This window comes from Mandrillus leucophaeus, unplaced genomic scaffold (genome assembly GCF_000951045.1).
Source record: "Mandrillus leucophaeus isolate KB7577 unplaced genomic scaffold, Mleu.le_1.0 Scaffold13, whole genome shotgun sequence".
Taxonomy (NCBI): domain Eukaryota; kingdom Metazoa; phylum Chordata; class Mammalia; order Primates; family Cercopithecidae; genus Mandrillus; species Mandrillus leucophaeus.
Genome location: NW_012101254.1, coordinates 7,222,125 through 7,234,797, shown reverse-complemented (window position 1 = coordinate 7,234,797; position 12,673 = coordinate 7,222,125). Strand labels below are relative to the sequence as shown.

Below are 12,673 nucleotides of genomic sequence, written 5' to 3'. Positions count from 1 at the left end.
GAAGAGGGGAAAAAAGGAAGAAACAACACTGGTGAGGAAGTGCAGAAGAGGCCAGCTTTGCTGAGGAGTGGCCCTGCCTTTCTCACCTGCCTGTGGCAAAGGCTGGCAATAAGACAAGGGCTAAGCCTCACGGGGAGTCTCTCCTACTGCATCAAGCTTGCCCTGAGCTTGGCTGGCCTTTTCCTCTGCCGATGTGCATAATCTTCAAGTGCGACTTGTAAGTATCTGTTTTTTTTTGTTTGTTTGTTTTTGTTTTGTTTTTTTTTTAAAGACACAAGGTGTTACTATGTTGCCCAGGTGGGACTTGAGCTCCTGGGCTCAAGCAATCCTCCTGTCTCAGCCTCCTGAGTAGCTGGGACTACAGACAGATACTACTGCACCTAGCTCCTGCAAGTACTTCTGTCTTGGGGTCTGATTCCTCATTCCCAGGTGCACAATGCTCTCTACTGCTACCAGCAACCATTTCTATGGCAAGGGAAAGGCCTCAGATCCAGGGACAGGATGAGCAGCAGCTAGTGTACCTAGAATTTGTGGCTACCACCACCTTTTCTCTTAGGACTGGCTTGTCTCTCCCCCTGGTGGCTGCAAAAGAGGAACAGAGTGAATATCAGAAAGGATTGCTCAATTCAGAACTGTATCACCTCATTTTACAAACTCCCAAAGGGCTGCCAAGAGTCATCATTATAGATCGATGGTTAAAATATCACCTAAGGAACTCATCGTAAAAGCAGCAACTTCTCTGTAAGGTCACACCAAACTTACAGGGATTCTGATGTTGTTTGCTTCCATTTTTGTTATTTTCTTCACTGATGAGGAATTCAGTAAAAAACAAAAAGTGAAAGGGTCCTCTTGTCCTCTCTTCCCTCCCTCCAGGAACCTTGTGGATTTCCCCAAGTGAAATGTCTAAGGGATACTATAATTACAGAGCTGACGAATGAGAAAAAAATTCAGATTATCTAGAAATATGAAATGAAGTAAGCGACGCTCAGTTCTCTTCACTTCATACAAATGCAGGTCATTTCTCAGTAAAATGTCTATGAAATGGGCACCTGAATTACTGATATACAAATGACAACACATGAATGAAAAGAGCAGTGAGATTCTGGGAAGGAAAACTCCATGTTGGTTATTTCACCTCTAGGGAAAGTCTGTTTGCATTTGAGTCCCACACGTGGCTTTTTTCTCTACTTTCTACTTGATGTTTTTCAGGAGGGCTGTCCGAGCATTCACAACTGCTTTGAAGGCATCTTCACTGCCGGGTGCTACACATTTGTCAGGGTGAAGCAGCACAGCAAGTTTCCGATACGCTTTATTGACTTCATCCCTGGGAAAAGCAGCCAAGATCTATGTTAGTAACAAAGTCAGCCCAACCCACTGCATGTTAGCTGTTTCGATACACATATCTCTTGCAGTGAACATATCCTAAATTATTACCCTTTCTCAAAGGCAGGATTAAAGGACTAGAAAACAGACAACAAACCAATAAATAATACGTTATAACACAAATTGAAAAAATTATTATTACACAATGCAAAAAGTATGTAAATGCTAACAAAACACTTAGTAAAAGAATAATCAGATGAAAACAGGCAGTACTTGGCACCTCGCAGGCACTCAGCGTATCTTTGCTGATTGAAAGAATAAGGGCTTGGGCATCAGGGAAGGCACCCAGAGTCGCCTTCTGAAAGAAGGGGTTCTGGGAGAGAACCAACAGCAGCCTGGAATGGAGCCCGAACACAGCACAGACAGAAAGCAAAACAACCCCAACACCTGGGCTTGATAAACAATCACAACAGTAGGTGCTTCATGACAAGTGTGTGCTGGGAAAACTGTTTCTCGAAGTTAGGATACAGGAGGTTGTTACATAACCCAGGCATGAGTGAGTACAAGAGTTTAGATTGAGGTATTTGTGGAAGGAAACAAGGGAAGATAAAAGATAAAGAAAGAAATGGCAGAAGTGGATGATAAGCTGAATATCCAGAAGGAGAAGATGAAAGGAAAGGGGCTGAAATGAGCTCTAGGGTCAAGGTCATGAGGAATCTGAGGCCCAAGAAGGTGACACCACTGAGCAAGCAAGGGATGCTGGAAAGGGGTAGCCCAGAATGACCATGAGCTCACTGAGACCAAAGAAGAAACATGACAGAGATCAGTACTATCCGGAGAGGAAAGGAGCAGTAGCTGTGCTTTTCCAATCCGGCGGTTCCCATAAACCAGTGGCCCACTCCAGGAGAGAGCTGCAGGCTTCTGAGCGCCTCAAAGAGCCAAAACTGGCTGGGGAGGGGCCTGGATACACCTGTCCCTGTCCCCACTGGTCATCATCATCTGATGTCAGGCCTCCCAGAAGGCTCTAAGTACCCAGCCACTCCCCTGTCAGATTAAGCTCTGTCTCTACCAGATGGTTTTATTTCTCACCTTCCTTTTGTAATTCAGGGTTCCAGTGATCCTATAAGCATGGATACGGCGCTTTATCAAACGCCCTAGCCTTTCTCCTTTATTTTTTATCAGAAGGATTTCTAATGTGGCTCGCCAAATCAGACGGCCTTTGACACCTTGGCTATGATGGAAAGTTTTATGTATCAGCTTGGAGCGACTGAGGTCATAGCGTCATGTTAACAGTCCTCCAAGTCTTAGGCATACATTCTAGGGCCTTTTCTGCTTTCTGCTCTTAGAGGGGTCCTGAATTTTCTTGTTTTAGCAAGAACCTTGTTCTTTCAGAAGGCTACTCTGGCGGGGGGCCTTCCTGGTGCCCTGCATGTTGTTTTTCTACATGTATAATTTAGATAATTCGCGAACAAGAATGACATTCTCCCTCTCTGAAGCAATTCAAATTGTCAGAATTTTTATTTGTCCCAAAGACCCCATATCCTTGAGGAAGGTACAGCATCCTCCCTCTTCTCCACGAGGGAGTCCTGGGAAGGGCCCTTCCAGCCACTCTGCCTCCCGAGAGAGGGTGTGCACATGGGGTCAGTAGTTACACCTGGTCCTCTGCACTAAGAGTGCCTTTCAAGATTTGCAGGTAGCAAGAGAAACTCTCAAGATGTAACAATACATCAATTCTGTTGAAGACGAAGATTTTCTTAAAGTTCAAGAACAGTAAACACAGTTAACACTCAACAAATATCAAAACTCTCTGTAACTTAAGAAAAAAATGTTTTAAGGTTTTTTCCCCAAATGTACTTAGTGCCATACAAAATTAGTTTGCTAGGCCCAGTGGAACAAAGGTAAGAAGCACATGTTTCTATTGGTTAAGGATATGAAACCTATAGGGGCCTGTAAGTTCTGGTAAACTTCAATTAACCAAAGTGAATACACAAGGAACCAAAAGTTTCTTCTTTCTTAATGAATATTGTTCTCAGTCTACTAACAGGTAGAAAAAGTAATCGTTTCTTAAGTTTAGAGCCAGCATCCCTTGGAGATGACACAGAAGAATTCAGAAAGAGACTATGGAGGTCTAAAAAGAAATTTAAAAGATACGGATATACAGATTCAGTGCAATCTTACTGAAACCTTACTGGCTTATTTATTTATTTTTTTTTGTAAATGGAGAAGCTGATCTTAAAATATATATGGAATTACAATAGATCCTTAATAGTCAAACAATCTTGAAAAAGAAAATAGGAAGACACATTTTCCAATTTCAAAACTCACTAAAAATCTACAATAAACCAAACAGTATAGCACTAAAAAAAAAAAATCCCGATAAACTCTATGCCTTACACATGAGGTCATCTGAATTCCCTGACAGCTTTAGAGCATCCTCAATATCACCTGGTGAATGAGTGTGCTCAGTAACAGTCTTCCCCTTCCCTTCTCCTCTTTCCTTCTGGACCTGAAGATATGCTGTGAGGTCAGAATGGAGAAGAGATGTGTAGTGCTTTGGGTGCTGACATGGCAATTTCAGGACATACTTTTTTCTTTTGTGAGAATCAAGGTGACAAAGTAGGAAGGGTGAAGTATGTGGGGGGAGTCTGGGTGCAAAATAAGACACACAAATTACAATATGTGTAGTAACGGTGGAATTAGACCATTGAAAGTTACATAACCATAATGAATAATAATTTAATTTTGGTACAGGCAACAAAGAATAGTGATTGACTTTTTTTTCCTGAATAACTCTTTTGACTTAAATAAAATAATTAACATAAATACACACACATAGAGGGCTGGGTGCAGTGGTGGCTCACGCCTATAATCCCAGCACTTTGGGAGGCCAAGGCGGTTGGATCACCCGAAGCCAGGAGTTCAAGATCAGCCTGGCCAACATGGCAAAACCCCATCTCTACTAAACATTCAAAAATTAGCCGGGTGTGGTGGCGTGTGCCTGTAATCCCAGCTACTCAGGAGGCTGAGGCAGGAGTATTGCTTGAACCCGGGAGGCAGAGGTTTCAGTGAGCTGAGATCACACCACTGCTCTCCAGCCAGGGTGACAGAGTGAAACTCTGTTTCAAAAATAAAAATAAATAAAAAATAAAATAAACAAACAAATACACACACAGATGCGGAACGTACATACAGATGAGGAACGTGCAGGGCTTTAGAGATAGACAGTTGAACATATAGTGTTCCAGGGTAAGAACCAATTATACCACCAACTCCTGAGATTCTTGAACATGCTTAATCTCACTGAATCCCAGTTTTCCCACCTACAAAATGAAATGTTTGTACAAGTTGACTGCCAACATGCTTTCCTCATCTAACATTCTATGATTGAATAATTCTCTTGTTAGTTTTTTTTTAAAGTTACATTAGCTTCAAGGCTCTTCTTGTTCCACACAGATGAAAGCAGAGCATACCATTTCACGAAGTGTTTATGCACATACATGACACAATTTTCTTACCGGGCAACTGTGCCCTCTATTTTATCTCTTTGGTATTCAGCTAATTCAGTGAAACAGAGTCATTCTGATATATTTTCATGTATCTTCGTATTTCCAGCCAATTGGAAGAAGATGTACTGCACCTATAATTTTGGTGATGGGGTCTTTCTTTATGATAGAAGTCAGCACTGAAATCCCAGAGCGCTTACCTTGACGCCCCAGGTTTGACTCCCAGCATGTCCCAACTGTCTTTACTATTTCGAATTCTGCGAATGGCATCTGCTTGTTCTTTGGTGAAACTAGCACTGCTATTTGTGGTAGGGCGTTTCCCGCCATTTTCACATAAATCAACTATGGATACATAAAAGGTCTGCAAGAAGAAAACACATCCCAGGGTAGAAATGATTTTGTGAAAATAGGAATTCCTTTTAAACATCAACTTAAAATACTTTTAATATATTCCAGCAACTCTTAGAAGTCATGTATAAAGCAAATACATACTTTGAAAGATTTTTTTCTTTTATACTATTTAAATATATATATTCATATATTTTAATACGCAAAAAGTATAAGGAATAAAATTAAAGTGGCTGATAATCCTACTTTCAGATAACCACAATTGAAGTTAAAAAGTAACAGATGAGCTGGGCATGGTGGCTCACGCCTATAATCCCAGCATTTTGGGAGGCCGAGGCGCACGGACTGCTTGAGCTCAGGAGTTTGAGACCAGCCTGGGCAACACGGCAAACCACCATCTCCACCAAAAAAAAAAAAAAAGAAATTGGCTAAGTGTGGTCGTGCACCACCCAAGCAGTAGTCCCAGCTACTTGGATGGTGAGGTGGGAGGATGCTCGAACCCAGGAAGTGAAGGCTGCAGTGAGCCCAGATCATGCCACTGTACTCCAGCCTGGGTGACAGAGCCAGACCCTGTCTCAAAAAACAACCAACCAACCAAAACAAAAGTAATAGATGAACACTGTTAGAAAAATTCAAATAGTAAAGAAAAGTGTAAAATGAAAACTGTGTCTCTCTACTCCTCAAGTTCCTCTCCTGGAGGTAACCATTGTTAATTTTTTTTGAGCATCCTTCTAGAAAAATTTACCATGAGTATGCCAGTATATACACAGACCCATAATCTTTCAACATGTACTAAAGGAGATCAGATTAAACACATCTTAGCACCTTGCATTTTTTTCCACATAATAATACATCCTGGAATCTTTCTATAGCTACATGTAGAGACTTTCTTTGTTCTTTTAAATGACTGTTCAGTATTGTATGGTGTGGGCTGTACCATAATTTGTGTAACCAACTCTCCATTCTTGGACAAGTCAGTTGTTTCTAATTTTTTTGCTACTACAAACAGTGTTTGTGTATACATCTCTGTACGCTTGTGGGGATACTGCTTTAGGATAAATTCCTAAAAGCAGAACTGTTGAGCCGGAGTATATGCACATTTTAATTTTTGAGTCTGACAACCGTTGTCCAAAAAAAGCTGTACCAGTTTACATTCCATCACTGTGTGTGTGAGAGAGAGTGCCTATTTCTCCATACCCTCGTTAACACTGTCCATTATCAAACATCTTAATTTTTGCTAATCTGATATATATGTAATATAGTTTGATTTGCATTTGTTTAATTATAAGTGAAAGTGGGTATCTTTCCAAATGCTTATGGCCTTTTCTTTTTCTGCAAACTTTATATTCTTTGCCCATTTTTACAATTTTGTGTTTTCTTTTTTTTAAGACAGGGTCTCTCTATGTTGGTCAGGCTGGTCTCAAACTCCTGAGCTCAAGTGATCCTGTCTCAGCCTCCTGAGCAGCTGGGATTACAGGCATGCACCACTGCACCTGGCTACACTTTTCTGATTTTTTTTAAAGTGAAAGCTTTTTTGACTCTGCTGTTTCATGTTCTGTGCACACTGTAATTATTACTGAACAATACTCATTTACCACACTACAGCTACTTTTAAATGGACATATCTCCTCTTCTAATTTCTTTAAAAATCTTTTCCTCTTCTTTTTTGGATTCTTCTATAGTTCTTGTTATCTTCTAAAATTTTTAGCTTTCTTTCAGACTCTTCTTTCTTACCTCTAGTATTAGCCAATCAACCTGGTAACCTAACAAGAAGCCTTGACGTCTGAAAAGGGGTGTCAAAGGAATACCACTAGAGACCAAGACACAAGACGTATTAGCTTGGCTTTAGTCTATCTTAATATTGCTCTCTCTGTTAACAGTATCAACCAGATAAAACCAAGTTACTTCCTGACATAAAATGTCTATTAAGTAGATAGGAAATAAAGAAAATATTTATTAAATTGAACCAACAGGAAAGCACTACTTTTAAGTACTTACTTATAGAATACTGTAATTATTCTCTTCTTGTTAGTCTTTTTTTTTTTTTTTTTAAACAGACTAATTTATCCATTAGTTCTATCCAAGATGCAGCTAAAAAGATACAAGTCACATAAAAGGGATCACAGTTCACGGATCTTTGCTAGCTGTGTGTCAGTAAGATTGTCTTCTAGCCTATGAGTTAGCCTGAAATATGAGTATTCATAGATTTCTGAAGGCATAAGGATTCATTCATCACACACATGGTTATAGAAGACAAGCCATGGTGTGGGCTACAGAATACGAGGATTGAGACCAAAGCCTGTTGAAATTTCATGTCTGAGTTCCAGCTATGACAGAGTAATGAATACTGGACTAGACCTCCTGCCATCAACTACTATTGAACTGGAAAAAAAACTGTTGGTAGTAGACAACAGCAAGTACAAGACCATTCCCTGAGAGATAAGCCCCACAATCACCTGGTTGTCTACTTGGAGTCCATTTCCTGACCACGTCACAGAGAGCTGGAGTCTGAGCAGACACAAGTCTCATTGAGCTGAGGAGGTGGCTAGAATCTGCAAAGCAGGCCATTGGAGAGAAGAGAGCTGTGCAGAGCTGGGCACCAAGTCCATATGGGGGTCTCTCATGAGTCTGTGGCCAAAGGCTGGGCTATAATATGCATAGGGTGAGATCACTCAAGGCTTACCAGGTAACAGCTGCTATGGGGTTGAGAACAAAACCAATATCCTGAGTTCTAGTGGTGCTACAGAAAGAGCTATCCTGGGAACAGTATGGTTTAGCCTTGTCAGAGTGGAGATATTGCCTTAACCCCTTATTAATTGCCCTACCACCTATTGAGGCACCACAGAAAGGCTGTGCCCTAAAAATTATAGACTCATCCTAACAAAACCTAAAACCAAGAGCTGACAAGATCTGCAAAAGAGACAGAATTTGGAAGCTGAGTCCTGCCAAATTAGAAGGGCTTGGGAAACACTTTGAGCTTTCTTCAAATCCTTGCTATTAAGGCAAAAAAAAAAAAAACCAAGTCAACACAAGTTCATTGTAATTTGCCAATAATTAAACTGCCTCCTGAGGAATCAAAAATCAACACTAAACAGTCTTCAATCAAGAATCAACAGTCTTCTGAGGAAGACAAAAGAATCTAAAGTCTCTACAATGTGTTATCCACAATGTCTGGTGTTCAATCAAAAACCACTATTCATACAAAGAAACATGAAAATGTGATCCATAGTCAGGAAAAAAAAGTAGTAAATAGAAACTGAACCCAAGATGGTTCAAATGTTGGACTTCGCAGACAAAGACTGTAAAACAGCTATTATGAATATTTCAAAGAGGTAAAGAAAAATACATTCAAAGAAGTAAAGGAAAATATACTCTTAATGAGTGAGCAGACAATCTAATAGAAAACTGAGACCTGTACTGGGAACCAAATGCAAATTCTAGAGCTGAAAACTTCCCTCAGTGAATTTAACAGTAGATTGTCAGTGGTGAAGTAAAATCAACAGAGACTATGCAATCTGAAAAATGCAGAAAAAAATAGATTAAAAATAAATATAGCCTCAGGGACTCTGGGACAAAATCAAATGGTCTAATATACATGTAATTGGAGGCCAATAAGGTAAAGAGAGCCACAGTGTGGCCAAAAAAAAATCTGAAGAAATAATAGTAAAACAAAACAAAACAAAAAACTTCCCATATTTGATGAAAAACACCTACCTACCAATCTTAGAAACTCAGTAAATCCCAAATAGAATAAAAATGAAGAGAATCACATCTTGGCACATCATATTCTAACTGCTGAAAACCAAAGAAAAGAGAAACTCTTGAAAGCAGCCAGGGAGAAAAAAGGGCACATTAGGCACAGAGATTAATAAGAGTCAGAATGAGTCCTAACATGTCATGAAACACAATGGAAGCCAGAAGAGAATGGACCAGCATCTTTAAAGTGCTGAAAAACATTTCATTTCTAACAATTATGTCCCTTGGACAAATCACTTTACTACCCTTAGATGCTCTCATATATGAAATGATAACAATACCTGCCATACATTGTTGTTATAAGTCTCCATGTGATGAAATGTATAACTTCTCCAGAATGGTAAAGTACTAGTCAAATGGTTAGGTATCATTATTATACACATACAGGCACAAACTCACATTGCTCCATGTACTCAAAAGAATAGAAAGCATGGCAAACCAGCATCAACTTCATTTCATTTTGAAATAGAAAATACTTTTGCTTAATTCAGCCTGTCAGCCAAGGAAGAAATCTGTCTTCTAGTAGGAGGAGTGACATCTTGTGAGAAGGAAATTCAGCATAAAAGATTAAGTACAATCCCACTCAACAATTAAGAACAACTCTTTATAGTGTAACTATATTATTTGAAATGCTAAAAATTCCCAAAATATCAGATATATTCATAAGAAGAAAAATACATTATTCATGCTACCACTTACCTCCAAATGTATCTATAATTAAGGGCTGACTTTATAAGTTACTGTTTTAAATAGCCTATTTCCCTTAAAATTACTCAAGATGAGTAGGTTTTTTTAAAGTGGCCATCTATTCAGGTTGCAATGTGAGCATCTCCCTCTATTTCCTGCTTGATTGGCAAGGCCTTATTTTTGTGTGACTGGCTGGAGTCTATACTGAGAGTCTCCTATTCTCTAACTGTACCCCTGTGGGCTACAATATAGGATTATACGAGCTGTGGCAAGGCAATTTTGCCACAGTAATGCTTCTATTTGATTATGCATATAAATGTAATACCATTAGCCAAAGGTGGCTTTGAAGAAAATCTCTGTCCTGCTTAAGCAGTGTATAATAACTGTTGTTAAACTTGATGATCTTCAGGATCACCTAGAGAGTTTTTTCAAAATATAGCTTTCTGGGTTCCACTGCAACATAAGCGTCCAGTAGGTCTGGAGCCCAGAAGTATGTATTTTGAAGAATTTCCTCAGGTAATTCTGATGATCAGCTAAGTCTCATCTAAAATAGACAGCAGGCAGATCACTCATTCTCATTCTCTCTTCCTTTCTCTCCCCCTTTCTCTATTTCTATCTCACTAGATTCTTTGAAAAGAAAGAGCTTATTCTAATGAGAAATTCCTATTACTTTTTTGCTTCCTATAATTTAAACTAATAATTGGCACAGTGGCCTTGACCTTAAAACGACAAAATGCTAGCTTACCTGGAACATCTCATTAATGCCTTCTCCAGTTTGTGCTGAAGTTTCAAAGTACAGGAACCCTTTGCTTTCAGCCCAAAGACGTCCTTCACTTTCATCTACACAGCGGTGTTTGGTACAATCAATCTGAAATAGAAGGGGCCGGGGGGCAGAGAGAAGATTACAACCTTGTCCTACTAGAATGGACCCAGTGAGGGTCTTTGTCAATCCTTTACTAAGGCAAAGCTACTCTTAGTAAACATCTGCACTAGTATGTAAAATTACCAGGACCAAAGGGACACAAACAAAACCTAATATTGAATGTAGACTGATATTCTATGGCAATAGGACGAGTGCCTGTTGCTGCAATGTCCCACCTGATCCCTTGGGAAAACAGCTGTTACTCAGTTCTGTTAAAGTTGGTTTCATGATATCTGCCATACCCTTAGGGCCACAGTCTGCTTTTCATACCTTTCCATAGTCCACATCACCTAATTAATGCCCCTACTCCAGTCAGGTCAGAGTGTGATTATTAGGACCCATTGCTCCCGCTCAGTCACAAACATCCTTCCCCAAGTATGGCACCAAGAAAAAAAAAAAAGTATACAAATCTTGATGTAGCAGGTTTTAGGTTGCTGTGCTGTTTTCTTTTTGTCTTAGGGACGTTATGTTTTGAAAGGTTATTGATTCCCATATTATACAATAAGGAATTTTTCTTTTCTTTTTGTTTCCCAACACTCAAAGCTCCACTCTTCCCCTAGAAACCTGAACACACCATTTCCAGAGGGGTTACCTTGTTGGCACAAACTACAAATATAATATTTTCCATGTTTCCATGAGGTCCAAGCTCTTGCTTCATTTCTGCCAGCCACGCATCAAGGGCATCAAAGGAGTCTTTCTGCCCAACATCATAGACCAGTATCACACCCTGTGTGTCCTTGTAAAACTCATTTCGAACCTTCAAATAAAAGGACAGATACACAAAATGTAGTTTTTGTGATGTTATAAGAATATATCTCATAGTCATTAACCTGGCAAAGTGTGTTCTCTTGTGTATTCTTAGTGTTTGCTATTGCATCTGTTTCTACTGGTCTTCAGAGGATTTTTTATAGAATCAAAGTAACATCATTCTAAAAATGTATTAGTATAGAAAGGACCTACAATGGAAAACAATAGCCTCCTGCCCCACCCCATCCCACCTCCAGTTCCACTCCCTAGAGGAAATCAGTCTTTAATTATTAGTAGACCTTAAAAGAACACCAATTATATAAAGTTCTTCTTAGGAAGAATTAGGAGGGTGAGTGAGCAATTCAAAAGAACTTAAGGCAAAAATGACACAAGTGTCAGCAATGGGTACAGCCATTTATAAATCATATCCCAAAGCTGGCTTCCCCCAGGGTGCTAGACAGAGCTTCCCTGACTCTCGGGTCTGCACACCAACTTTAGAACTCCAAACTCAGAGCCTCAGTGTAATACAATGGAAAAGAGCACAGGCTCTGGAGTCAGACAGATCTGGGTTCACACTTACTTACTAGTTGTGTGATCTTGGGCAAGTCACTTAACCTCTCTGCGTCTCAGTTTCCTCATCTGTAAAATGGGGATAATACTACTTACTTCACAGGGTTATTATGAAGGTTAAATGAGATAATGCAGGCAAAGTACTTAGCATGGTGCCTGAAAAACAATGTCTATTTAACACCCTCCCCTTCCTTCCTTGCATCCATTCTCTGAGCTTCATTCCAAATCCAGGAAGAAGCAGCATGAAGTATGGGCATACTCAAACATTAGGGCCAGAGAGAGGTTAAGTGGGTGAGGAGCAGCATTGACAGACAGGGTTTCCGGGACAAAGTTCCAGAAAGAACCCTGACAGAGGCCATATATTATACGTTCTTTTTACAGAATTCCCAAATGTACTCAGACCCACCCAGGCTATGTAGTATAAGAAATGAAAACATGTTATACATATCAGGTAGGGTTTCTGGGCATAGGCAGGTATCTGCACCAAGGATATTAAGTGCTCCTATTTGTTTACAGAAAACTAAGAAGCTGTCCCCTAAAGTTAAAACCAACAAAATCAGAAAGAACTGAAGATGACTAAGCCACCAGTCCCCTTCCTCAGTACTCATGGTCTTTGGCCCTTCTACAGTAGTAACAATGGGCCCTCTCTTCTTTCCTAAAACTCTCGCTGCCTTGGCTCCCATACATCACATTCCCTAGGCTCTTAAATGCTCTTTCACCAACTCCTCTTCTCTCTATTGCTCCCATTCCAGCTTACCACCAAAATCCCCCAAATCCTGTCCTGTGCCCTCTTCCTGTCTTTTTGAATCCTTCCTCC

General features: G+C 39.9%; 1 protein-coding gene across 1 annotated transcript in view; it reads right to left on the bottom strand.

Annotated features, from left to right (window-relative positions):
• Positions 1-268: 268 nt before the first annotated feature.
• Positions 269-12,673, bottom strand: part of DNAJC27 (DnaJ (Hsp40) homolog, subfamily C, member 27) — a 26,640-nt gene continuing 14,235 nt past the window's right edge. The window contains exons 4-6 of the mRNA XM_011972740.1: positions 10,363-10,485; positions 5,027-5,187; positions 269-1,324 (exon numbers count right to left, since the gene is read on the bottom strand). Coding sequence (XP_011828130.1) covers positions 1,192-1,324; positions 5,027-5,187; positions 10,363-10,485 — 417 coding nt within the window. The 3' untranslated portion in view covers positions 269-1,191. The remainder of the gene's footprint in view (positions 1,325-5,026; positions 5,188-10,362; positions 10,486-12,673) is intronic.